Raw genomic sequence first — 27,064 nt, 5'->3', positions numbered from 1 at the left:
TTCCTCCACATTTCTCCCCACTCCACCCTCACCCTTTAGTCATAAGCTGAGGGGCCCCCTGGGCAAATATGTTTATTTACAAAATGCACACATCCTCCTTCCCAGCATGCACTGCCTGGGGAGAGGGCAGGGTCAGAGCCTCACACACCTGAGACCACAGAGACAGCAGGAGGGGCGGGGCCAGGGCAGGGCCTGGGCAGGGCTGGAGGCCACCCTGGCCCCACCCCCCACGCCATACCCAGCAAGTGAGTGGGGAATGGAGGGGCAAGTACCCCTTCTCCACATCATGACCGCATATCCAGTCGGTTCATGTACTCCTGCAAGGCCTTCAGGCGTGCGTCTATTTCGGCCATGTCAGCCGCCTGGTGGTCCGAGCTGTACTCTGTGAGAGCAGGTGGGGGTATGGGGGACTGTGAGGGTCCTGAAGCCCCGGGGAGTTCCTGGGCCCAATATACCACTGCCCCCACTACCATTCCAACGGGTCCTGGGGCTGGGAGAGGGGATGTGGAGTCCCAGGCTCACCTTTGATGGGGACCCAGCCCCCAGAGTTGGCCAGAGATTTCTGATGGTGGCTGCGTTCCACGGGGGTGGACTTCTGGTGATGAGGAAAGTACCAAAGGGGGTCAGCCACCGTCCCTCTATTCCTGTCCCCCTAAATCCCACTGGAAATCCTGAGCCTAAGGACCTTGGCGAAAAATAAGGCCTGACATCTACTGGGTATTCATTATATGCAAAATAACCTCCTAATGTCCTCGCAGAGCCTTCACCTCACATGTGAGGTGATGCCATTACCATCCCTGGTTAACTGATAAACAAAAACTAAGGTACAGAGAGGCTAAAGAACTGTCCTGAATCATACAGCTGGTAAGAGGAGGAGTCAGGTTTCAAGACCTGACAGTGAGACGCCAAAGCCCTAAAGAGTATCACATGCTCCTCATTATTCCTTCTCCAATCTAATGTTCTCAAAACATGCTGTTCCCAGGCCAGGTGCGCTGGCCCAGCCTGTAACTCCAGTGCTGTGGGAGGCTGAGGATGGCTTGAGACCAGGAGTTCCAGACCAGCCTGGGCAACATAAAAAGACAATACTACCCCCTTATCCTGTCTCAACTTCACCCTCCCCCCGCCAAAAAAAGCCTAGTCCCAGCTACTCCGTAGGCCGAGGTGGGAGGGTCTCTTGAGCCCAGGAGTTAAAGGCTGCTGTGAGCTACAATTGCCCCACTGCACCCCAGCCTGAAGGACAGAGCGAGACCCACTCTTACACAAAAAAAGCCCTGTTGCCACAGACATTCCGAGTCGCCTCTGCCCCTGATCCCCAGGAACGAATCACGGCAAATGAGGACAGCTGTGTTCCAGCGGTTTACGTTCCCCCTTCTACTCACCGTATTGGACCCACTCCAGGGCGTTGGGCCGGGAGGCTTTCCACGGCGGCGGTGACCCCTGAGAAAAAGGAGTAACCAAGGACCAGTGGTGCGGAGGCTCTAGTATTCCCACCTCCCCGACCTTCGTGGTTTCAAGGCCCCTAGGCTCCATCACCCAATTTCCCTGAAAAAGACTGTTTATAGTCTCTCCAGAAACCCTTTTGAGGTGATCCTTTTCCCATGTCCAAGTTTTACCCTCTGGAGAGCGACTCAGAGAAATCCTCCAAATCGCTGCAGGAGCTGGCAGACGAGCAGCGGCTGCGGAAACTATCCACTAGAGGGAGACGGAGGGCGTGAGCTCTGGCCCTCGCTGGCCCCACCCAGTGCTTCCCAGGCCCTCCCAGCCCGCCCAGCCCCGCCCCGCCCGGCTCGGCGGCCCCGCCCAGTGCCTCCCACCCCCGGGCAGTTGCGCCTAGCCCCGCGGCCCCGAGCTCCAGGCCGGTTACCTGAGGAACTGCGGTTTCGGGAGCGGTTAGGGGCGTCCCCTCGGCCAGTCACGACAGCAGGGGGCCGTGTCTGGCGAGACCAGGAGACGGACGGACCGTCCCCGCTTCCCCCACTGCCTAATCGGTTCCGCTGCTGCTGCCTGGGAAAAAAGAAAGGAGACGCTGGCCTGTACGCCCAACTCCTGCGGGCAAGGGTATCGCTGCGCCCCAAAAGGTCACAGCCACGCCAGCGACCGCCCAAGGTGACAAGCCTAGGCGCAGAAAGCATGCAGAAACACAGACGAGGAGGTGGGACGGACGGAAGGCACAGCGGGCGGAGCAGGCAAAGCAGGCGGGGTATCCGGCGAGAAGTGAGCAGGTGGAAGGAGATGGGGACTGATGGTGGCGTGGAGAGATGAGCGCCCGGGAGCGGGCAAGGGCCAGGGACAGGGGCAGGTGAGTGAGGAAGGGTCACTGACTTCATCTTGATCTCTCTCTGCTTCCTTTCCTTGGCTTTCACAAAGGCCGTGGGGTCGAAGCGGAGCGCGCGACCACCTAGGACGACGTGGGAGAGGAGGCGGCTGGGTCCCGCGACGGGCCTTGGCAGCTCCAGTGCGTCCCCTCCCCACCGCAGGGCAGGGGCACAGACCTGTGGGCGAGGGCGAGGGGCGCGCAGGGCGGCCCCGACCCCGGCTTCCGCGGCCGCTCTCCCGGGATGAGGAGCGCGTGGCGCCGCGGCCTCGCGACGTGGAGCGCTCCCGGGACGATGAGGCCCGGTCCTCCCGCGCCGGGGACGGCTGCACCGGCGGAGTCCGCCTCCTGAAACCACAGGGGCAGCTGTCAGCTTCCCGCCCGCCCCGACAAACTCAATCTAGAGACTCCTCCCCGACCGCACCTTCTCCGAACCCTCAGGCCTACCCCATCAGCTCCTAGACGTGCACTCCTGGGCCCACGACCCTCCCGATATCCTCCCCCAGACCACACCCAAACTCCTAAAACACCTCTGTCATTTCCCTACATCCTTTCAACACACCCCCTTCACCAGACCCTTTCCGGAGTCTTCCACAACTCCCCGGAAACCCTTCCCAATTTTCCACCACCCACCCCATAAATGCCAGCAGACCTCACCCTGATCCCACCTGCTGCGCCGCACCCTTTCGCACCAGGAGACCCCAGGGCCCGATCGATCCCTTTCCCAGTCCCTCCTGAACGCCGCCCCAAGCCTGCGCATCTCCGCACAGCCCGGGTCCACCTTCTAACCACCGCACCGAATCCTGTCTGGCCTCCAGACGGGGTCCGCTAAGCCCCTCCTCCCCTTCAGCTCCGCCCCCTCCACCCTACCTGGCCCCGCCCCACCTCCTTCATGCTCCGCCTCCTCACGCTCCACCCCCTCTCAGGCCCCGCCCATCCGCCCTAGAGCGCCGCAGGCCTAGCCTCTCACCCCCTCTTGTACAATGCCAGCTCGCTGGTCAGCGTCTTTAGCCGGGCGCGCAGGCTCCGCTCCGATGCCTTCGCCTCCTCGAGCTGCCGGGAGGGGAGAGGGGCACGGAGGTCCAGGCTGAGGCCGAGGCTCAGGCTGAGGCCGAGGTCCGCGCCTCGCTGGCCGCTCCCGGGCACCCGCTGCTCACCTCCTTGGCCAGACGGCGACAATCCTGGCCGCGACGGCCGGCCACCCTGTGCCCGAGCCCGCGCTCCTGCCGCAGCTCCAGCTCCAGCCCGCGCACCAGCCCGCGCAGCGCCTCGGCCTCCTGGCGCGCCGCGCGCCCGGCCAGCGCCTCCTCGCGCGATCGGCCCAGCTGCACCTCCAGCTCCCGCTTCTCGGATGCCAGGCGCGACACCCTGGGGAAGACGGGGAGAGAGCGCTGGAGAGAGAGGCATGGCCCCATTCCCACTACTCCATGGGGGTGGGACGCCTCATCATTTCACCTCCCCGGAAGGGGGAACAGGGCTCCATCACTCTCAACTGCCCCCATGGGGAGGGGCAGGCTCCTATCATCTCCCCTATCGACGTGTGAGGAGGGATGTGGTCACATCACCCCCATCCACCCCACGAAGAGGACATGATCCCACCACGCACAGGACACACACACACTCCTCCCCTGGTGCGGGTGAACGAGTGGGAACACAGCCATGTGAGTTCCAATTCTAAACGATTTCATCCCTCTGTCCACACCCTGAAAGCCTAGCACTGCCTCCCTCCTCCTCCCACCTCGCCAGGCCAGTCTCCCAGTCACGAAATCCTCTGCAATACAAATTTGATCAGGTAACTACCACGCTCAAAACCCTTCCTTAAGAAAGTGTATACACAAAGCTATTATTCATTGCAGCACAATCTGTAATAGCAAAAGAGTAGAAATAACCAAAATGTACATCAAAACAGAACTAACTGAATTTCTAATACATCTACTCAATTGAGTCGCACAAAACTATAAAGAGGAAAGTAGAGGATCTCTACGTCCTGTCACCGATTGACTGCTGTGACACAGTATGGTGCAGACAGTATGTTCAGAATGTCCCTTTTCGTAAAAGAAACGAGAATTATAAATTACATGTTTATATTTTCAAAATTATATAATAGAATAAACCAAAATCTATGGGGGAAAAGGATTATTTATGGGGAAGTGGGAAATGAACAGAAATTGGACCTCTCTGGTTGGACAAAGTGGCTCATGCCTGTAATCTCAGCACTTTGGGAGGCCAAGGCAGGTGGATCACTTGAAGCTAGGAGTTCAAGACCAACCTGGCCAACATGACGAAACCCCGTCTACTAAAAACACAAAAATTAGCCTGATGTAGTGTCACATGCCTGTGATCCCAGCTACTCAGGAGGTTGAGGCATGAGAATCACTTGAACTCAGAAGGCAGAGTGTGCAGTGAGCTGAGATTGTGCCACTGCTGTCCAGCCTGGGAGACAAAGCAAGACCATATGTCAAAAAAATAAAGTCAGAAGTAAAGATAATTTTTAAAAAAATGTTTTTAAAGAAATTGGACCTCTCTGAACGTACCCTCTTTTTCAGTTTTGACTTTGGAACTATAAAAATATTTTATAAGGCCGAGACGGGCGGATCACGAGGTCAGGAGATCCAGACCATCCTGGCTAACACGGTGAAACCCTGTCTCTACTAAAAACTACAAAAAACTGGCCGGGCGAGGTGGCGGGCGCCTGTAGTCCCAGCTACCCGGGAGGCTGAGGCAGGAGAATGGCGTGAACCTGGGAGGCGGAGCTTGCAGTGAGCTGAGATCTGGCCACAGCACTGCAGCCTGGGTGACAGAGCGAGACTGTATCTCAAACAAACAAAAAAAAAAAAAAAAAAAAAAATTATATAAATTAATTAATTAAATTTTAACAAATGCCATCCCAAAAATTTTAAAAGAAACTGGCCCTAACAGACCTGACTCTATATCAAAGTTGGTGGCACATTGGAGAATTATAGGAGGTAACTAAAACACATCATTTGAGCAAGTGGGACATAGCCTAAGGCCAAAAAGAACTATGAGGAAATCTTTTTTTTCTTTTTTGAGACGGAGTCTTGCTCTGTCACCCAGGCTGGAGTGCAGTGGCACGATCTCAGCTCACTGCAACTTCTGCCTCCCGGGTTCAAGCGATTCTCCTGCCTCAGCCTCCCAAGTAGCTGGGATTACAGGTGCCCACCACCACCCCTGACTAATTTTTATATTTTTAGTAGAGAAGGGGTTTCACCATGTTGGCCAGAATGGTCTCAAACTCCTGACCTCAGGTGATCCACCTGCCTCAGCCTCCCAGTGTGCTGGGATTACAGGCATGAGCCACTGCACCCGGCCCTGGAAATCGTAAACTTCATTCAAAATTCAATTATTAGTAATTACACTGATATTGTTTAAGATAAAGCAAATAAATATGTTATTATCCCTAGAAACTAAGATTTTCATCACAAGAAAAGACATATAAGTAGGTCAGGTGTGGTGGTTCACACTTGTAATTCCAGCACTTTGGAAGGCCAAGGCAGACAGATAGCTTGAGCCTAAGAGTTTGACACTTGCCTGGGCAAATCCCCATCTCTACAAAACTTAGCTTGCGGCCAGGCACAGTGGCTCATGCCTGTTATCCCAGCACTTTGGGAGGCCGAGGCAGGCAGATCACCTGAGGTCAGAAGTTCAAGACCAGCCTGGACAATATGGTGAAACCCCCTCTGTACTAAAAATACAAAAAAAAATTAGCCAGGTCTGGTGGCGAGCACCTGTAATCCCAGCTACTCAGGAGGCTGAGGCAGGAGATCGCTTGAACCCAGGAGGCAGAGGGCAGAGGTTGCAATGAGCTGACATGGTGCCACTGCACTCCAGCTTGGGTGACAGAACAAGACTTCGTCTCAAAAAAAAAAAAAAATTAGCTTGGCATGGTGCCATGTGCCTGTAGTCCCAGCTACTGGGAAGGCTGAGGCAGGAAAGTTGTTTGAACTCAGGAGTCTGAGGTGACAGTGAGCCGTGACTGCACTACTGTACTACTGCACTCCAGCCTGGGCGATCGGGTGAGATTCTCTCTCTTAAAAAAAAATTAAATTAAATTAAGTGCAAAAAGAGATACAACTAAACTGTATCGTTTAGGGATGCGTAGTTCAGCTGGCAAAACCATAAGCAAATCAAATGAGTGAGATTAGGTACATTTGGGAGCATGGTTAGAGCAAGAGGGTCTCTCCTGGAAAAAGACATGCAGAGGCTACGGGAAAATGACTACTTTCAATTTTTTTTTTTTTCTTTCAGACAGAGTCTCCCTCTGTCACACCAGGCTGATCGCGGCTCACTGCAACCTTGAACCTGGGTTCAAGTGATTCTCCTGTCTCAGCCTCCCGCGTAGCTAGGGCTACAGGCATGCGCACTCTGCCCAGCTAAATTTTTGTATTTTTAGTAGAGACAGTGTTTCACCATGTTGGCCAGGCTAGTCTCGAACTCCTGACCTCAGGTGATCCGCCCACCTCGGCCTCCCAAAGTGCTGGGATTACAGGCGTGAGCCACCGTGCCCGGCCTGGATTTCTTAACCTGGGTAGTTGTTACATGGTCCCTGGTTTTATGATAATTTGTGAAACTGTACATTTATATTTTATACTCTTTGGGACGTATTATATTTCACAATAGGAAAGTTAAGTAGTGAAGTAGTGGGACTCTTGGGCAGGAGGGAGGGGTCCCATCCCAGAGATTCAGGTGTAAATGGTGTGTCTGGAGCAGTCAGGGCCTGCCCTGGAACTCCTCACTGCTCACAGAATTTTTAAAAACAGAAAAATAGGCCGAGCGCGGAGGCTCATGCCTGTAATTCCAACACTTTAAGAGGCCAAGACAGGTGGATCACTTGAGGTCGGGAGTTTGAGATCAGCCTGGCTAACACAATGAAACCCCGTCTCTACTAAAAATACAAAAATTACCCGGGTATGGTGGCACATGCCTGTAATCCCAGCTACTCGGGAGGCTGAGGCAGGAGAATCGCCTGAACCCAGGAGACAGAGGTTGCAGTGAGCCAAGATCACGCCACTGCACTCCAGCCCGGGTGACAGAGCAAGACTCGGTCTCAAAAAAATAAAAAGAGGCCGGGTGCGGTGGCTCAAGCCTGTAATCCCAGCACTTTGGGAGGCCGAGATGGGCAGATCACGAGGTCAGGAGATCGAGACCATCCTGGCTAACACGGTGAAACCCCGTCTCTACTAAAAAATACAAAAAACTAGCCGGGCAAGGTGGCGGGTGTCTGTAGTCCTAGCTACTTGGGAGGCTGAGGCAGGAGAATGGTGTGAACCCAGGAGGCGGAGCTTGCAGTGAGCTGAGATCCGGCCACTGCACTCCAGCCTGGGCGACAGAGTGAGACTCCGTCTCAAAAATAAAAATAAAAATAAAAATAAATGGTGAATCTACAGGGCAGCCAGGGCACTGGTATTTTTCAAAGCTCCCGGGCAATTTGAATGCATATCCAGAATGAACCACTGCATTGGCTGAAAGGCGGAAGAGAACTTTATAAAAGAGGGAGCCAGCTCTCAACAGCTGAAACCATCAGTCTCAACACCACCAAAGGAGGCATCTTGCCAAAACCTACCCGACATATGATTAAACCTATATAGGGTTAGCCACCACTTCACTGCAAGTACAGGGGACAGAGGAGGACATTAAACACACCATGGCGATATAATCAGCAAAATCTATTTTTCATTTTTCCACCTGAGTATGCTTGCTAGGGAGAATTTCAGCAAAATCTAGGCCGCAAAACTCTACAGGACAAATAACCTGATTTCTTCCACAAATAAGTAGCATGAAAAGTGGTGAGGGGGATATAAATTAAAAGAGATTTAAGAAATACATCAGCCATGCTCAGTGGCTCATGCGTGTAATCCCAGCACTTTGGGGGGCCGAGGCAGGTGGATGGCTTGAATTCAGGAGTTCAAGACCAGCCTGGGCAACATGGGCAAACCCTGTCTCTATAAAAAATATATATATATGAAAATTAGCTGGGCATGATGGCACGTGCCTGTAGTCCCATCTACTAAGGAGGCTGAGGTGGGAGAATCGCTTGAGCCCAGGAAGTCAAGGATACAGCGAGCCAAGATCATACCACCACACTCCAGCCTGGGCAACAGAGCAAGACTGAAAAAAAAAAAAGAAAAGAAAGACCTCAACAAAATGCAATGTGCAGCCATATTTAGATACAGGACGAATTCAAACCACTTGCAAAAAAGACACTTGAGAGATGATCAGAGAAGCGTAAGTGTGAACGCATACGCAGTGGGTTTCAGATGATATGATGGAATTTTTGTTAATGTTGTTGGACGTGATGACAGCACTTATATCCTTATATGTGAAAGATACACACTGAAGCTTTTACAGAGGAGATACGAAGACTGGGATTTGCTACAGGGCAGGGGGTGGCAGTACATCAAACAAGATGGGCAAACGTGGGTAACTGTTGAAGCTGGGGGACAAGTACGTGCAAATTATACTACTGTATACTTTTGTGGTGCTTGGAATTTTTCCTAACAAATCCTTCTTAAAATCTGTGGTTCCCCACACTCTCCAACAAGGAGCTTTCCTTTCTATTCAGCCCCTGCCCACCTGACTTCTCCCTTCCTCACCTCCTGCCTCCCTTTCCCATAGGCTCCAGCCAGATGCAGTTCTCACCTCCCAGAACCTTCTCTCCTTCTTCTCCTGGCAAAAACCACTCCACTCATCCGGGAAGCCTACCTGCCCCTGACGTTCTCCGCTCTCCCAGCCCTCTGTACCTTTCCATCCTAGCACCAACCCTGGCAGACCTGGCATGTAGAGGAGTGTCCGTTTCCCATGTGGATCCCACCTTTCTGAGGGCAGAGCCTCCACCTGTCTGGTTCACTGCACAGGACCCCAGGCTGCATGGCCGGGCGCACTGCATTCAACTCTATTCCACTTGTTAACAAGCTGGGTGGCCCTGGGCAGTTTCACTTCACATCTGTGAGCCTCAGGCCATCTTTTCTCATCTGCGAAGAGGGACGATAATAAGAATGCCAGCCTGTTAGGCTGTAAGAATCTATTCACAGTGCTTAGACCATGTCTAGCATAATAAGCATTAACCAGTGTCGGGCAGTGTGCCTGGCACAGCATGAACTCCATAAATGTTGGCTGAATGAAGGAATAAATCTCAGAACCTTTCCAAACTCCCTAATTCCTGGCTGGGAAGAGGAAGATAAGCCACTGAGCACTGGTGGGATCTCAAGGCTCCCGTGGTTGGTTCCAAAGGGTGGAGGGCGCCATTCTTGTGGCCATCTTGGGAAACACACATCCAGAAACACAAACCTAGAAACACACACACACAGCCTGAGAGCAGATCCTGAGGATAAATTCTGGCCTCCCCACTGTGGCCTTCCTCGGCCCAGCAGTACACAGGCGAGCTCCTCCGAAGACCGGCGGGGTTCCCCAGCCCGTGAGCTCCCATAAGGACTGGTCCTCCGGGTCAGCACTTAGAGCTCTGTTCTGGGCTTGCAGCCACAAACAGTGCAAACAGCTGGGGAAAAAACAGAGGCTCGGCGCTGGCTGCCTGGATCTAAGGTCCAGCCTAGCCATATTACCCACTGTGTGACCTGCACCAAGGTCCCTAACTTCTCTGGGCCTCTGTCAAATGGTGATAATAGCAGTGCCTACCTTGTAGCGCGGCTGTGAGGATAAAATGAATTCAATCATAAAGCACAGAGCAGCCCTGGCATACAGTTAAATGTTCCATAAACATTAGTTACTGGTGTTATTATTACTAAAAATATTATTAGTCCACAATGAGCCAGGCCTCTCCCCGGTAGCGATCAAGCCCCAGATTCACCTCCCCAATAGAACCGAGCACATGGCAGGCATGAATATATACGCCAAAAGCCTTTGCTTCTTTCACTTCATTCATTCCCTTGTTCTCACTGCATTCCCATCTAACACAAGGACTTTGCCCAGGCTGTTCCCTCTGCCTACAACACTTCCCCAGCCCCTGTGCCTGACCCACCCCACACCCCAGTGGAGTCCTGTGACAGCCTCGCATGGCACAGGCTCCCTTTCCTGCCCCAGGCATCTCCGTCTGTAATGATATACTCAGGTTGTTATATACTTAGCACCTATCTCCCCCAGGGCTGGGCACCACGTGAGTGGCAGGGAGGGGGCTAGCACAGAAGGGGCACCCTGTGAAGGTGGATTCACCTACGTAGAGCTCGACCTCCCGACCCTTGCACATGCTGCTCCCTTTGCCAAGAACACCCCTCCCATACCAGGCAGGGTCAGGTACCCCATCCACTCTGAGCCTTCACTGTCTGCAAACACATCTGCCTCCTTCCCTGGACTGACAGTCCCAGGAGGGCAGTGCCAAGATAGTCTTGGTCACTGCTATGTCCCCAGCACCACCCAGCCCAAAGGTACAGAAGAGGGGCTCAGAGGCCACGCGCAGTGGCTCATGCTTGTAATCCCAGCACTTTGGGAGGCCAACGCAGGCAGATCACTTGAGGCCAGGAGTTTGAGATCAGCCCGACCAACAGGGCAAAACCCCTTCTCTACTAAAAATACAAAAATTAGCTGGACATGGTGGCACGTGCCTGTAATCCCAGCTATTTGGGAGGCTGAGGAAGGAGAATGGCTTGAACCCAGGAGTAGGAAGCTGCAGTGAGCCAAGATCGCACCACTACACTCCAGTCTGGGCAACAGAGTAAGACTCTGTCTCAAAAAAAAAAGAATAAATACATGGTGGGTAAAGGACAGTCATCTTCCTCACAGGGCCAAGCACGGGCCCTGCAGTGCATGATGGGAAGGCTCCAGGGCTCCCACCCACCCCAGCTGCCCACCCCTCTGAGACTCACTGCTCCCGCAGGTGCCAGATCTCACTCTCCCGGGTGTCCCGAGTGTTCTGGCCGTCCAGCCCTTGCAGGCGGCCCAGTTCCTCCTTCAGTGACCGGATGATGCCCTGCAGAACCACGGGGTCTGGCTTGCCCTGGTACGGGAGGGGCAGCGGGTAGTGAATCCTGAGGAGGGGGGATTAGAACCGTGGCATCTCAGAGGCCAAGAATGCACCTGAGGGTAAACACCAGCCTCTAAGAGCCACAGAATGTGAGAACACACAGTTCCAAAAACTGCACCATCCTAGAGGCTCATGGGCACATCCTCAAGGCCCTTTCCTGTCCCCAGACCCCTTGTACCAGTCACTACCTCTGAAAGTCTCTTATATAACAATTTGGAAACCACTGGGATTGGCAGCCCTGGTGTAGTCTGGGGGAACTTCCTTGTCACACACTGCTGATGAAGGGAATGCTGGTATCATGTTACTTGCAGCCAAACACAATCCTAATTCAGATGCCACAGTGGGGGATCCTGGTTGGCCTGGCCTGGGTGACCCTGGCTTGGCTGGGGAAAGGTGGGCCATTGTGATTAACAGCCTCATGAGATGCTATTCACAGAGGATTGGTAACTTCCCACTAAGAAATCCAGTGGTTACCAACACATGGGGCAGACACGGTCACCCAGCTACACACTGCCATTCCCAACTCCCTTGCTGCCTCCCCCTATAAAGGCTAGAAAGCCAGCTATTCATTTTCCCAGCATCCCTTGCATGTGACCACTTCTGGCCACACATTACAGGAAATCTGTTGGGAGTCTTCTGGGAACACGTTTCTTTTTCTGATAAAAACAGCAGATGCAATTAATAAACTCAGCCCTGTCCCTCTTCTTCCTGCCTTGATATAGACGCAATGTCTGGAGGATCCAGCAGCTATTTTGTGGCCATGAAGAGATAAAAAAGATGAAGTCAAAAGGCCAAGCTGGGCACAGTGGCTCATGCGTGTAATCCCAGTGCTTTTGAGAGGCTGAGGCGGGAGGATCACTTAAGGCCAGGAGTTCGAGACCAGCCTGGGCAACATGACAAAACCCCGTCTCTACTAAAAATACAAAAATTGGCCGGGCACGGTGGCTCACGCCTGTAATCCCAGCACTTTGGGAGGCTGAGGCGGGCGGATCACGAGGTCAGAAGATCGAGCCCATCCTGGCTAATACGGTGAAACCCCGTCTCTACTAAAAATACAAAAAAAAAAAAAAAAAAAAAAAAAATAGCCAGGCGTGGTGGCAGGCACCTGTAATCCCAGCTGCTCGGGAGGCTGAGGCAGGAGAATGGCATGAACCCAGAAGGCGGAGCTTGCAGTGAGCCGAGATCACACCACTGCACTCCAGCCTGGGCGACAGAGCAAGACTCTGTCTCAGAAAAAAAAATACAAAAATTAGCCAGGCGCGGTTGTGGGCTCCTATAGTCCCAGCTACTCTGGAGGCTGAGGCACAAGAATTGCTTGAACCTGGGAGGCAGAGGTTGCGGTGAGCCAAGATTGCACCACTGCACTCCAGCCTAGGTGACACAGTGAGACACCATCTCAAAAAAAAAAAAAAAAAAAAAAAAAAAAAGCCAACACATTAACGATGGTAAAGGGGGAATAAAAAAAAGAAAGAGCTTGAGTCCCTAGTGGAACTGTTGCACAGGTGCAGCCACCTACCTAGACATCTTGTTATGTGATGTATTGTTCGTTTAGGGTACTGGTGATGGTTATTCTGCTACTTGTAGCCAAACACAATACTAAATGATACGAATCCCAACAGGTGAGATTCCCAAGGCAAGGCTTAACCAATGTCACCTTGCCTGGGTGCCAGGACTTCCTAAGATCCACCCACATGCTCTCCCACCCCGCCCACCAGCCTGGCCCTGGAGCCAGTCCCTTCTGCCCACCTGTCAAACTCCACAGAGTAGATGAGGATCAGGTAGCGCTTGGAGTTGAGCTGGGCCGATCTGGGGGCCAAGGGGCCTGGGCGGCCCCCCATCTTGCGGTTCCGCAGGGACTCCAGGTCTGTGTAGGTCAGCAGGTCCAGGGTGACTGACTCACTACTCTGTCAGGAGAGGAGAGGAGGAGCTGCCACGGCACCCGCCACCACACCACACCACACCGCGGGCACCTAGCACACACCTGGGCCACAGCCCTTCCTGTTTTCTAGGCGGGCTAGGATTTCCTACGTGAAGGCTGGTGATCAACATGGCCCCGTCCCAGGGCAGACACAAGGACTTCATCAAAGGAAGAAACCAGAAAGGACCTAAATGCTCAACCACAGAGAACAGCTTAGACCTGTGACTCTCCGAGTGCTGTCTCCAGATCCCTGGGGGGGTCCCTGAGACCCTTTCGGGGATCTCCACTGAGGTCAAAGCTACTTTCATAATAATACAAAGACGTCATTTGTCTTTTGCACTGTGTTGACATGTGTGCAAATGGTACAAAAGCAATGGTGGGAAAAACTGCTGGTGCCTTAGCAGAAATCAAGCCCCTGGCACTGAATGGCACTGGAGGTTATTGTATCTCCCCAGTCTCAGTGGGGGGCTGGGCAAGAGAAATAAACAAACAAGTAAATAAGCAAATCAACCATAAAACACAGGAAATGAAACATCGGAATGTTCTCGATGAAGCAGTGAAAATTATTAATTTTATTGAATCCAGCTCCTAGAGGACACATCTCTTTATTATGTTGTGCAAGAAAATGGGAAGTACATATCAAGTACTTCTGTGCACACCAAAGTATGACGATGGTCTCAGGAAAAAGGGATTCTGCATCTGAGTTTTGAGCTAAATCAGCCGTTTTTCATGGAACACTATTTTTACTTGAAAAAAAAAAAAAAAGACTGACAGACAAAACTATGGTTATTTAGACTCGGGCTATCTGGCAGACATTTTTCTCAAAAATGAACAAAGTGAGCCTGTCACTTCAAGAGAAACAGCTAACAGAATGTCTTGCCAATAACAAAATTCAAGCTTTCCACTTAAAATTAGAATTTTGGAAAACTTGTATCTTCCACTGGGTGTTTGATAGCTTCTTGGTGTTCACAGACTTTCCTGGGGAGATCGGTGAGGATATTAACAAATGTGACTTCTGGATATTATATAAGGCAATGTGTCAACATTTGAAAAATCTGCACAACTTAGTGAACCAATATTTTCCAAATGACCAATGCATGATGTTACAAAGTCATCCACAGGTAAAAAAAGATCCATGCAAAATGCAAGATAAGCCAGTGGAATTTAATGTAACAATACAAAAAGTTCACTGATGAGGATGCAGATTCCACATCGCAACTAACCTTCAAGAAACTATCGCTTGTCCAGGCCAGGCGCGGTGGCTCACACCTGTAATCCCAGCACTTTGGGAGGTCGAGGCAGGTGGATCACTTGAGGCCAGGAATTCAAGACCAGCCTGGCCAAGATGGCAAAACCCCGTCTCTACTAAAAATACAAAAATAGCCGGGCATGATGGCACATGCCTGTAATTCCAGCTACTCGGGAGGCTGAAGTACAAGAATTGCTTGAACCTGGGAGGCAGAGGTTGCAATGAGCCACTATCATGCCACTGCACTCAAGCCTAGGCGACAGAAACGATGTCTCAAAAAAATAAATAAATAAATACAAAAATTAGCCGGGCATGGTGGGCACGCCTATAGTCCCAGCTACTTGGGAGGCTGAGGCATGAGAATCACTTGAACCCAAGAGGCGGAGGTTGTAGTGAGCTAAGACTGTGCCACTGAGCCTGGGAAACCAAGAGAAACTCTGCCTCAAAAAAAAAAAGAAAAAGAAAGAAAGAAAAAAGATATCTAAATACCACTCAACCCTGTCACTCTAAGTTCTAACCTTCTTTTTTTCCCCCAATTATTACTTTTAGGCTGGGCACAGTGGTTCATGCCTGTAATTGCAACACTTTGGGAGGCCAAGGTAGGTGGATCACCTGATGTCACGAGTTCCAGACCAGCCTAGTCAACATGGTGAAACCCCATCTCTACTAAAAATACAACAAATTAGCCAGGCATGGTGGCATGCGCCTGTAATTCCAGCTACTCAGGAGGCTGAGGCAGGAGAATCACTTGAACCTGGGAGGCGGAGGCTGCAGTGAGCTGAGATTCCACCACTGCACTCCAGCCTGGGCAACAAGAGCGAGACTCCATCTCAAAAAAACAAATAAACAAACAAAAACAAGCAGGTTGCAGAATACCTTGGAAAATATATAAACTATATGTAATTACAGGTCTGCAAATACATACATACACACACATACACACAGGTATTTGGAAACATAGAGACATGGAGAAATGGCTGGAGTGATTTTCACCAAAATATTAACAGAAGCGAGTATTAGGGATGGAGTGATTTTTACTTTCTTCTTTGTATGTCTCTGTGACCTGAATTTTCTACATGAGAATAACTATCATTAAATTCAAAATGAACCATTTACATTTGGCAAAAGAAAACGATCGCCCTCTTCCCACAATGAAAGAAGAGGTAGAGGGTCTGACATACATCAGATGGGCATCAACCCCCCAGGAATCTGGAAGATAGAAGCCGCCTCCCACCCGCACCCGCCAACCCGGGCCCTACCTGAGTGAGGGCTGACTCCAACATATGACAGAAGATGTTGAATTGTTTGAAGTTCCCTGTCTTGTGAGTCAAATCTTCAATGACTGGGTGGGGAGAAAAGTCTCTCCTGAGGTCTGACGGCTTGCCCAGACCCAGGGCAATGCATCTAAGCTCTCCATCTCTACCCAACTCCAGTGTCTCTGGCTTGAGCAACAAGACCTACATCCCTCCCCACACTGGAGAGCTTCTGGAGCTAAATTCTGCTCTCTGGTGGGTATTGTAACCACATAGAAGAGGCAGGTGGGCAGGATTCAGGGTGGCCTCATCTTCTGGGAGAAGCTGATCCCAGGAGAGGAAAAGTGAGCCCACCCCAGGCAGGCACACTCACAGCCAGCATCGAACTCGCCCCGCCACTGGTCAGCCGTCATCCGGTCCTCCACCTCCAGCTCCAGCACCTGCCCAGAAACCATCACCCGCACGGCATGCTCCACACCCCGGAAGACGTAGTCCACCTGCAGGCCGGCCGGCTGGTCCATGATCAAGGTTGCTGGAGAAGGGGATGAGAGAGAAACCCAGAGGAGTTGAGAGCCCAGGCTCATGAGTTGGAAGGCCAGGCCTCATATCCTGGCTCCATCATTTACCAGCTGTGGCATCCTGGGAAAGTGAATTCACCTCTCTGTGCCTCAGTTTCCTCATCTGGAAAATGGGTATAACAATGGCACCAACCTCATGGACTTGTTGTGAGGATGACACTGGGCAATATGTATAAAAGCACTTGGTACTATGACCTGCAGGCTGCTGTGTCCAATACATGCTGGATACTAGAAATACATGATTGCCAAGCCAGGCACGGTGGCTGACACCTGGTATCCCAGCACTTTGGGAGGCTAAGGCAGGAGGATCGCTTGAGCTCAAGAGTTCAAGACCAGCCTGGGCAATGTGGTGAAACCCCATCTCTACTAAAAATACAAAAAGATTGCCAGGTGTGGTGGTGTGTGCCTGTGGTCCCAACTACTTGAGAGGCCGGAGGCAGAGGTTGCAGTGAGCTGTGACCTTGCCACTGCACTCCAGTCTGGGTAACAGAGTGAGACCCCAACTCAGTTAAGAAAAGAAAGAAAAGAAATGAAGAAATACATGATTGCCAACAAAAGAATCATGATTAATATTAGTATTACTTTATTAAGTCTTATAATCATTATATATTTATTATTCATTCATTCATTCATTCACTCAGCAAACATTTGTGGAGAAAAGTCAAGCTGGAAAGAGGGATGGGGGTATTGGAGTAGGATGAGCCAAGCTTTTAAAAGGGGGTCAGAGCAGGTCAGGTGCAGTGGCTCACGCCTGTAATTCCAGTACTTTGGGAGGCTGAGGCGGGTGGATCATGAGGTCAGGAGTTCCAGACCAGCCTGGTCAACAATGATGAAACCCCGTCTGTACTAAAAATACAAAAAAAATTAGCCAGGTGTGGTGCCCCATGCCTGTAATCCCAGCTACTTCGGAGGCTGAGGCAGGAGAATCGCTTGAAGCCAGGAGGTGGAGGTTGCAGTGAGCCGAGATCATGCCACTGCACTCCAGCCTGAACAGAGAGAGACTCCATCTCAAAAAGTAAAATAAAATAAAGTTTAATATCAGAAAATATATATTGTGAGGCAAAAAAAGATGATCCCTGAAACTCCAGGTAAGGGATTTTTAACCTTTTTAGAGTCCTTGAGCCTTTGAGAATCTAATGAAATTTCTGAGCCTTCCACAGATAAATGAACAGTCCCACAACCTTTTGCAAGTTCATTTCAGGGGCTCCCAAATTACCATCCGCCAGGCCCATCTCAAGCTCCTGAGTCTTTTCTCAGAGGCCCAAGAGCAATGGCCTGGGCCCTAGACATCCTGACAGACACCTCTCTAGATCACAGCTCTTAACTTCATTTGGGAGAAGAGTGCTTTGGAAAGGCTGATGAATTCGGGGACCCCCTTCCCCTGGAAAATTCACACTCTGGTAATTGTGCTTTCATTCTCTGGTGGTTCATAAGTCTAGGTTAATAATTTCTCTTTTTTTTTTTTTTTTTTTTTTTTTTTTGAGATGGAGTCTCGCTCTGTCGCCCAGGCTGGAGTGCAGTGGCGCAATCTCAGCTCACTGCAAGCTCCGCCTCCCGGGTTTAAGCCATTCTCCTGCCTCAGCCTCCCGAGTAGCTGGGACTACAGGCGCCCGCCACTTCGCCCGGCTAGTTTTTTGTATTTTTTAGTAGAGACGGGGTTTCACCTTATTAGCCAGGATAGTCTCGATCTTCTGACCTCGTGATCCGCCCGTCTCGGCCTCCCAAAGTGCTGGGATTACAGGCTTGAGCCACCGCGTCCGGCCCAGTTTAATAATTTCTATCTCCGCCGGGTGCGGTGGCTCCCAGCACTTTTAGGAGGCCAAGGCGGGCGGATCATTTGAGGTCAGGAGCTTGAGACCGGCCTCGCCAACATGGTGAAACCTCGTCTCTACTAAAAATACAAAAATTAGCTGGGCATGGTGGCAGGCACCTGTAATCCCAGCTACTCGGGAGGCTGAGACGGGAGAATCGCTTGAACCCATGAGGCGGACGGAGGTTGCTGCACGCCGTCGTGCCCTTGCACTCCAGCCTGGGTGACAGAGCAAGATTCTGTCTCAGAAAAAAAACAAATAAATAAAAAATAATAATGTCGATCTCGCTGCAAACAAATTGCTGCACGTTTCAACATATCCCACATCCCCTGATCCCAATGCAGTGAGTGGCAGAGCTGGCCCTGCCCCACTGGGTGTCCTAAACCCCGCCCATCAACCCGACCCCCTACGGCTCCCAGAACCAATCAGCGGCGACGCCGCCGGGTTACCAAGGCGTAGGAGGCACCCACGCAACTGAACACCTGAGGAGCCGCACAGCATCACCGCCCCCACTCGTGGTCCCCAACTCCCGGGAGGAGACCGCACAGAGGAAGGGGGCGCGCCACACCGCATCCCCGCCGCCAACTCCCCCTTCCCCACTGCCCGGCAGAAACCCCCCATATCCACCCCGCGAAGACCAGCCCCTTTCGGCATCCCACTGCCTTATCCTTAGCCCCCACCCCGCCCTCATGCCAGACATTGAGCCCCCAATACTCTGCCTAAACTCAATCCCCCTTGCACACTTACACCTCTCTCACCTCCACAAACTTCACCCGCTGCCCGGCCCCATCCCCTCCTCTAGGCATATCCTAAGTGCTCAGTAACTGCTGATGGAATAAATCCCACACCCGTGCCCGCTCCACACGGCCTCCTTGACCCCAGCTGCCCGTCACTTGTCCCCCAGATGGCCACGGAATTCTGGGCTCCCCCTCCCCTCTTCTCTGCAGAACCTCCCACTCCACATATTCCAGCCCAACCCTCATGCTACATTCCCCAGAAAGCAGCCCCCTCTCTCCCGTCCAAAGCCCCTTCATTCCATCCTGCTCTCCCAGATTTTGGGGCAGGGAGGCAGCCGCACTCTCCTCCCTACACCAGCCAACCACGGTCTCCTAGGGCTCCCGCATATTGAACTTCAATGCACCCCGCTATTCCACCTGCATTCTTCCCGCATATTTGCTCAAGGTTCTGCTCCACACACCCCACTTTCAGCCTGTATTCCATCACCCCCATATTTCACCTGGATTCTGTTCCCTCCCAAATTGCTTGTAACCCCACCCCCCACCCCCACTCCACCCCCACACACATTTTCCACTTCTCTCCCCTTTGGAGAGCCCTCTCTGAACAACCCCTCCTCCCCACTGACCCCACCACCGCCGCCACTTCTAGGATTCCCAGACCCTGAGCCCCCTCTCCCCTCCCGCCGCTGACCCTGTCCCTCTACCTGCATCCTCCATCCTTGCTTCGGAATGACCAGTGGCTCATCCTGGTGGCTGATTTCATTCCAGTCCTGAGCCTCTCCCAGCTCCTCTTCTCAGCCTCTGCCTCCTTCCTGACCTCACGCATCCCAGCGGTGCCTTTGAGGCCCCGCCCTCACCAACCCATGACGTCACCACCCCATCCCTGCGAGCACTGTGCGGCTGCCCCCCAGGCCCCATCCTGGCCCACACACCTGACCCAGTTCTCGGGCCTCTTGACATCACGGCGCCGGCACATTTAAACTCAGTGTTTCAGCCCCCAGGTCTCTCCCTCTCATCATTCACTAGGATGACCCCTTTCCTCTCCAGTGTTACATCACCACCCCTGGCTCCACCTTCCAAATGGCTCTCCCCGGATAGCTCACAGATTTCACAGCTCTTACCCCGGGGCCGGAGCTGAAAACTCTCCACGCTGCGCTCACCAAAGACAAATTTACATCACTACCTCCCATACCAGACATGGGCAAATCACTGCCCTTGGCAGCCCCCACCTGACGGCTGTTTCCTCACACTCTGCAGCTCCCCACCACCACCAACACATATTCCAGCCCAGCCATACCCTAGCTGGGCTCTCCCCTGCAGCAGACCTCCACCCCACATTCACACGTGTGGCCTGTCCTGGATGACCCCCTTCCCGATCCCATTCTGACCTCACCTCCCCACCACGTGGGTGAATTGAGGCTGGATAGAACTACCCCTTCACTGCCCCGGAATACAGACCAAAGCCTTCCACATTGTCCCCATGGAATGTAGAGACAGAAAAGCCCTCTGGGGAACCAAGCAATGAAATCTCTACAGTGCACACTGCGGCACCCCAGTTCCCCCTGGGGCATCCAGACTCCCTCTCCCACTGTCTCTCAAAGGCGTTTTGCCTTAGATAAGAACCATGCACACTTACTAACCCAATGAATGACTCACCCTAAATTCTGCTCTCTGGTAGGTATTATGACCATCCCCATTATATAGAGGATAAAACTGAGGCTTGTCTAGGATCCCACAAAGAAGGACAGAAACATGTGTCCTCCTTCCCCTTACCCAGCTGCCCTTCCCTGACCACCTCCTGTTTCCTCCCAGAACTAACCCAAATGCGGCCTCACACCTTAAGCATAGCACATGCTGCACGCTGGGTACTTCTGAGTTCAGATTCCAGCTGCCTTTATCCTTCGTGTGTCCTTGGGCAAAGCACTTGCCCTCTCTGGGTCTTCCCCCATCAGTAAAGTGGGATAATAAGAGCTCCTACCTTATAGGGTTGTTGTGGAATTAAATTATTTAATATATATAAGGTGCTTCAAACAGTGTTTGGCACTCCCTGTTACCATCTGTGTGATCTGTTGATTATCTGACAACCCAGGAGCCCCTGAGGGCAGAGCCATTTTAATCAATCTTGTATCGTCAGGGACTGCTTGTGAACTTAATGGGAGATGCCAGGAAATGGGGTTCTAGGCAGTGGGGATACAGCCAAGGTTTTCTCCCCTCAGCTCATTCCCTGTCATCCTCCAGGTCTCAGCTCCAATCCCCTCTTCTGCACTGCAGGAAGCCCTCCCTGACTCCCAGGCTGGGTCAGGAGGTGTCTCAATCACCACAGTGGCCCCAGCAAACTCTGAACCAGCCTAACAGTGTTTCTCACCGTGATGGCCAAGGAACATAATCCTTACCACAAGTGCTTATGAAAATGCAGCTTCCAGGCCAGGCGCGGTGGCTCAAGCCTGTAATACCAGCACTTTGGGAGGCCGAGACCTCCTGATCACGAGGTCAGGAGATCGAGACCATCCTGGCGAACACGGTGAAACCCCGTCTCTACTAAAAAATACAAAAAACTAGCCGGGCGAGGTGGCGGGCGCCTGTAGTCCCAGCTACTCGGGAGGCTGAGGCAGGAGAATGGCTTAAACCCGGGAGGCGGAGCTTGCAGTGAGCTGAGATCCGGCCACTGCACTCCAGCCTGGGCGACAGAGCAAGACTCCGTCTCAAAAAAAAAAAAAAGAAAAAAGAAAATGCAGCTTCCTAGGTCAAGTCCCAACATACACAAGCAGAAACCCTGGGGGGTGGGCCCAGGAATCTACATTTCCTCCAAGTTCCTTCAGACACTAAAGGTTCCTTCTGCCCTTGGGCACCACAATCTGTCCAGTTTATTTCCCCACCTCTGACCCCACCACCCCACACAGGACCCTCCTAGTTCAGCAACCCTGCCCCATACCACAGGGAGACCCCGAAGGATGGTGAGGATGGCACAGGAGAAGCAACACTTTTTAAACACCATGTGCTCTTCTAGGTGCCAGGTTCCATATTCACATGGAGTCAGACACTCTAGTGGGGAGGTCCAAGAAGCCCAGTGGATATAAACCAACAATAATTGATGTGAGGGCCAGGCGCGGTGGCTCACGCCTGTAATCCCAGCACTTTGGGAGGCTGAGGAGGGCAGATCACTTGAGGTCAGGAGTTTGAAACCAGTCTGACCAAGATAGTGAAACGGCATCTTTACTAAAATTACAAAAAATAGCCAGGCATGGTGGTGTACGCCTGTAGTTCCAGCTACTTGGGAGGCTGAAACAGGAGAATCACTTGAACCTGGGAGGTGTAGGTTGAGTGAGCTGAGATGGTGGCACTGCACTCCAGCCTGGGTGACAGAGGGAGACTCCATCTCAAAAAATAATAATAAGCTGGGCGCGGTGGCTCACGCCTGTAATCCCAGCACTTTGGGAGGCCGAGACGGGCGGATCAAGAGGTCAGGAGATCGAGACCATCCTGGCTAACACGGTGAAACCCCGTCTCTACTAAAATACAAAAAATTAGCCAGGCATGGTGGCAGGTGCCTGTAGTCCCAGCTACTCAGGAGGGTGAGGCAGGAGAATGGCGTGAACCTGGGAGGCAGAGCTTGCAGTGAGCTGAGATCACACCACTGCACTCCAGCCTGGGCGACAGCAAGACTCCATTTCAAATAATAATAATAATAATAATAATAATAATAATACTAGGCCCGGTGCTGTGGCTCACACCTGTAATCCCAGCACTTTGGGAGGCTGAGCTGGGCGAATCAACTGAGGTCAGGAGTTCGAGACCACCCTGGCCAACGTGGCAAAATCCCGTCTCTACTAAAAATGTAAAAATGAGCTGGGCATGGTGGCATACACCTGTAATCCCAGCTAGTTGGGAGGCTGAGGCAGGAGAATCACTTGAACCCAGGAAGTGGAGGCTACGGCTACCATGAGCTGAGATTGCGCCACTGCACTCAAGCCTGGGTGACCGAGCAAGAGTCTGTCTCAAAAATAATACTAATAATAATCTATGTCAGGTAGTTGTGTTATGAACAAAAATAAAACCAAGTGAGGGGCCACACGGTGACAGGAGTTATTTTAGCTTGAGTAGTCAACAAGTGCCTGACTGTGAAGCTGACATCTGAACGGAGACCTGAAAGAGGTGTGGGAGAAGCCACGTAGACACCTGAGAAGACCTGATTCAGAAGGAGAGGACAGCAAGTACAAAGACCCTGAGGTGGCAGTGCGTTCGGGGACAGCGAGTACAAAGGCCCTGAGATGGCAGTGTGTTCGTTATGTTCAAAGGACAGCAAGTAGGCCAGGGTGGCTGCAGCAGAGTGAGCCAGGGGACTGAGAGAGGTGATGGGAGTTGAGGGGAGGGAGAAGGAGGAAACCAATAGGTCGGGGCCTCGTGGATATGGTGAACACTTTTGCAGTGTAAGGTGGGAGCCAGGACAGGGTTGGAAAGGAGGAGCAACCTGACCTGACTTCTGTTCTACTAGGATACCCCTAATAGTGAGAGGCAGGGAGCCCACCTGGAAGGCCACTGCAATAGACCAGGTAAGAGCAGGGGACAACTTAGGCCAGAGTGGTAGCAAAGGAGCTGGTGAGGCATGGTTGGATTCTGGATGTGTTTTGAAAACAGAGCTAATGGGATCTGCTAGACCACATATAAGTGAGACAAAAGGGAGGAGTGAAGAACACTCCAAGCTAGGCGGGCACCATGGCTCACACCTGTAATCCCAACACTGTGGGAGGCTGGGACGAGTGGATCGCCTGAGGTCAGGAGTTCGAGACCAGCCTGGCCAACTTAGTGAAACCCTGTCTCTACTAAAAATACAAACAATTGGCGGGCGCCTGTAATTCCCTTGAACCCGGCAAGCGGAGGTTGCAGTGAGCCGAGATGGCGCCATTGCACTCCAGCCTGGGCAACAAGAGCAAAACTCTGTCTCAAAACAAAGAGAACACTCCAAGCTTCTTGATTTTAGTACCTGGCAGGATGAATGTGCCGCCAACTGGGTTTGGAGGTTGAAAGGAAACAACCTCAAGTTTGGTTTGGGACAAGTTTATGTCTGAATGTCCGATGAACTTCCAAATAGAGAAGAGTCGGCCATGGTATGAGTCTGGAGTTCGGGGCAGAGATCCAGGCTGGAAATACACAGCTGGGAGTTCTCATCAGATAAAGAGGGTGAAGCTAGCCAATGGTATATAGACAGAGATGAGGTCATTCTACCGATGATGAAGCTGAGGCACAGAAGGGTTAAACAACTCGCCCAAAGCCACAGATCAGTGGCAGAACCAGGATTCAAATTCGGGATTCAACCCAGCGCCAGAGCCCACACTCTTAACCATCAGCAGAGTAAGTTTAAGAGTTAATTCACCTAAAACACTTGGCAGGTGCACAGCACGTAGTAAACGCCACAGGCATAATAGGGCTTCACATCTCTTTAAAGTACATCCTTATTCCTGGAGGTCTCCTTCCCTCCCTTCCTCAATATTTTCTTCCCACGACTTTCACCCAAATCAAAGCTTGTAAATCACAGTGCGCTATAATGACCCCCTGCCTTAAAACCTCCTACTAAATCGCCACACTGCATTTCAAGGGCATCTGTATATTCTACCATCTGCTGTCTCCTGCTTTACAACTTTTCCCATTGAAGACCCTCCTGCGATATACAGATCACCCCCAACTCACATGCTGCTCTCAGTCTCACAACACCTCCATCAAGCACCTACCCTTGTTAAAGGGCACCCTCCCTCCTGATTCCGACAAGGCCGGGTCAGCTGCCCACCGCAGACCACTCTCCCCAGAGAGAACCCCTCCCTCCCCCAAGACCTCCACCACGGCCTGCGCACCCGCCACTCCCGCTGCCTCTCACCTTCTCCACTGGCAACCCTCCTCGCGAGCGGTTCAACTGACGAAGCTCCAGCCCCGCCCCAGGATCTGGCGTTCTCGCTCCTGATTGGTCACGGCTTACAAGCAGCCAAGTTTCCATTAGCCAAAAGAGACACCCGTCACTCTGTCCCGCCCCAGAGGAGAACCCGCCCTCCAAAGCTTCCAATTGGCTAACTTGGAAGAGGCGTTCCGAACCATTTTGAGGGAAGCACCTACCGTCGGGCTCTTCTCTAATCACTACTGGTTAATAATGCTGCCAGTCATACAAAAGGGTTGTTCCCCAGAGTGGAAGAAAGAATCCCGGAAGCAGCCCCTTGGCTCCGTTTATTACCCGCTAAGGGAGAGTAGGCCGCGCCCACGTGGTGGGGAGGGCCTGGAAGGGAGAGCCGGGTGTGCATGCGCCTGGGGAGATAGTGGCCGCGGCTCCGGAAACTGGGGAGTGGTCTCAGCATAAAGACAGATTGAGATTTGTCATCGCTCGGTGCATTCCAAACCTGCACTAAGCATTTTGCGGGCCTTGGCTTGCTTGAACTTTATAATTAGCCCTGCAGAGTTGTCATGATTTCCATTTTACCACTAAGAAAACTGTCTCAGAGGGGTACAGCCACTAGCCCGGGATCACACGGCTTTTGAACGACCCATATTTTAAACCAATCAGTCATGAACTGGAAGGATCCAGCTAAAGGAACTGAGCGCGGGGATGGGGGAGGAGAGACCTCTTTAAGAAAGGAAAATACAGTTTAAAGAAAAAAAAAAATACTGTATGACATGAAAGTTTACTTAGAATATGAAATAATAACAAATTACATATTTAAAAGAGCCAAATACCACAAACATTGCAAAATCCCAAAGGATAACGTAATGTTTTTATTAATTTTCTGCCTGACACACCTCTGTGACGTTTCCTACTTTTTCAGCTGCATGTTTCACAATATCCTTGTCTACAAAGAGAAAAGTAAATTATCTTTCCTCTAGCGTGGTTGATGGAACTTTTAAAAAATTGATTATAATTTAGAACAAGTTTCAGCTTCACAAATCAGTATTGGTGATGTTATCTAAATCTTTTGGAAATCTGGAAAAACTTTTGGCCTGGCGCGGTGGCTCACGCCTGTAATCCCAGCACTTTGCGATTTGCCGCGGCAGGTGAATCACGAGGTCAGGAGTTCGAGACCAGCCTGACCAACATGGTGAAACCTTGTCTCTACTAAAAATACAAAAAAATTAGCTGGGTGCAGTGGCGAACGCCTGTAATCCCAGCTACTCAGTAGACTGAGGCAGGAGAATCGCTTGAACTCGGGAGGCGGAGGTTGCAGTAAGCCAAGATCGTGCCACTGCATGCCAGCCTGGGCAACAGAGTGAGATGCCATCTCAAAAAAAAAAAAAGAAAAGAAAAAGGAAAACTTTCATAAAGTTTCGTTCATATATTAACTATGTTTTGGAAAATGTTTCCACAGACTAATTTCTGCCTTAATGCTTTCAATTTTTTGTTTGTTGGTTTGTTTGTTTGTTTGTTTAGACAGGGTCTCGCTTCATCGCAGGGCTGGAGAGCAGTGGGATGTTCATGGCTTACTGCAGCCTTGAACTCCTGAGCTGAAGTGATCCTCCTGCCTCCTTCCTTCCTGTAGCTGGTACTACAGGCACACGCCATCAAATCTGGCTAATTTTTTTTTTTAATTTGTTTTTAGTAGAAACAGGATTTCACTATGTTGCCCAGGCTGGTCTTGAACTCTTGAGCTCAAGCAATCCTCCCACCTCAGCCTCCCAAAATGCTGGGATTACAGGTGTGAGCCACCACGTAGTCTTCTTTTCAATTCTTGACACTTCTATTACACAGATGTTTCTGGAATGAGCCGCTAAAAGACACATTTATGCCATTAGTAGGCTGTGGCCTCGCATCTAGTGAGTTAGTACCTTACACAATAGAAGCATTCCGGGAAACCATTTCTACACCATGACAACTAATCAGGTGGTTTAAGTATCCAAGAAGTATCTATGACCCACATAAAAATATCCCTCTAAGCCCAATCTTAATGTATTCTCACTTCACCTTCCCCTTAGCTAAATCCCATAAATGCCTGCACTCCAGCCTGAGTGACAGAGCAAGACTATGTCTCTAAGAAAATAATTAATCAATAAATAACAATTTTTTTTAAAAAGGCACATGGATTAGAATCTCAAGGCTTTCCCTTACCAGCTGTGAGACCTCCCACAAGTCATGCCTCTTCTGGGAACTTCACTTTCTTCGTCTGTAAGTGGAGTTCAATTCATTTCTTAACTTATTTCTTCACTCACTTGTCAGGCCATTTATTGGGCACCTGCTATGTTC

The 27,064-nt window shown here is 51.4% G+C and overlaps 1 protein-coding gene across 2 annotated transcripts; it reads right to left on the bottom strand.

The window, feature by feature from the left end:
• Positions 1–55: 55 nt before the first annotated feature.
• CCDC61 (coiled-coil domain containing 61) lies at positions 56–24,765 on the bottom strand. Of its 2 annotated transcripts, XM_010377450.2 has the most exons (14): positions 24,722–24,765; positions 16,100–16,258; positions 15,733–15,815; positions 13,053–13,210; positions 11,149–11,310; positions 3,472–3,682; positions 3,285–3,367; positions 2,493–2,662; positions 2,323–2,398; positions 1,865–2,004; positions 1,614–1,692; positions 1,380–1,437; positions 523–595; positions 56–382 (listed from the first exon to the last, which is right to left on the bottom strand). In XM_010377450.2, exons 2-14 carry the CDS (start codon positions 16,245–16,247, stop codon positions 285–287), a joined length of 1,539 nt encoding a protein of 512 aa, XP_010375752.1. In that variant the 5' UTR covers positions 16,248–16,258; positions 24,722–24,765; the 3' UTR covers positions 56–284. The 2 variants fall into 2 exon arrangements, with proteins under 2 accessions (XP_010375752.1, XP_030769537.1); XM_030913677.1 differs by lacking the exon at positions 1,614–1,692.
• Between the last annotated feature and the right edge of the window lie 2,299 nt (positions 24,766–27,064).

This window comes from Rhinopithecus roxellana, chromosome 12 (assembly GCF_007565055.1).
Source record: "Rhinopithecus roxellana isolate Shanxi Qingling chromosome 12, ASM756505v1, whole genome shotgun sequence".
Taxonomy (NCBI): domain Eukaryota; kingdom Metazoa; phylum Chordata; class Mammalia; order Primates; family Cercopithecidae; genus Rhinopithecus; species Rhinopithecus roxellana.
The sequence above is the reverse complement of the archived record's forward strand: the minus strand, read 5'-3'. Positions and strand labels throughout refer to the sequence as shown.

Excerpts from the sequence above, each read along its gene's own strand:
- CCDC61 (XM_010377450.2), bottom strand. The coding sequence starts at position 16,247 with ATGGACCAGCCGGCCGGCCTGCAGGTGGACTACGTCTTCCGGGGTGTG. Across the intron at positions 11,311-13,052 it reads TACTCTGTGGAGTTTGACAG|GATTCACTACCCGCTGCCCC; the intron begins GTGGGCAGAAGG and ends CCCCCTCCTCAG. Across the intron at positions 1,438-1,613 it reads TCTGAGTCGCTCTCCAGAGG|GGGTCACCGCCGCCGTGGAA; the intron begins GTAAAACTTGGA and ends CCTTTTTCTCAG.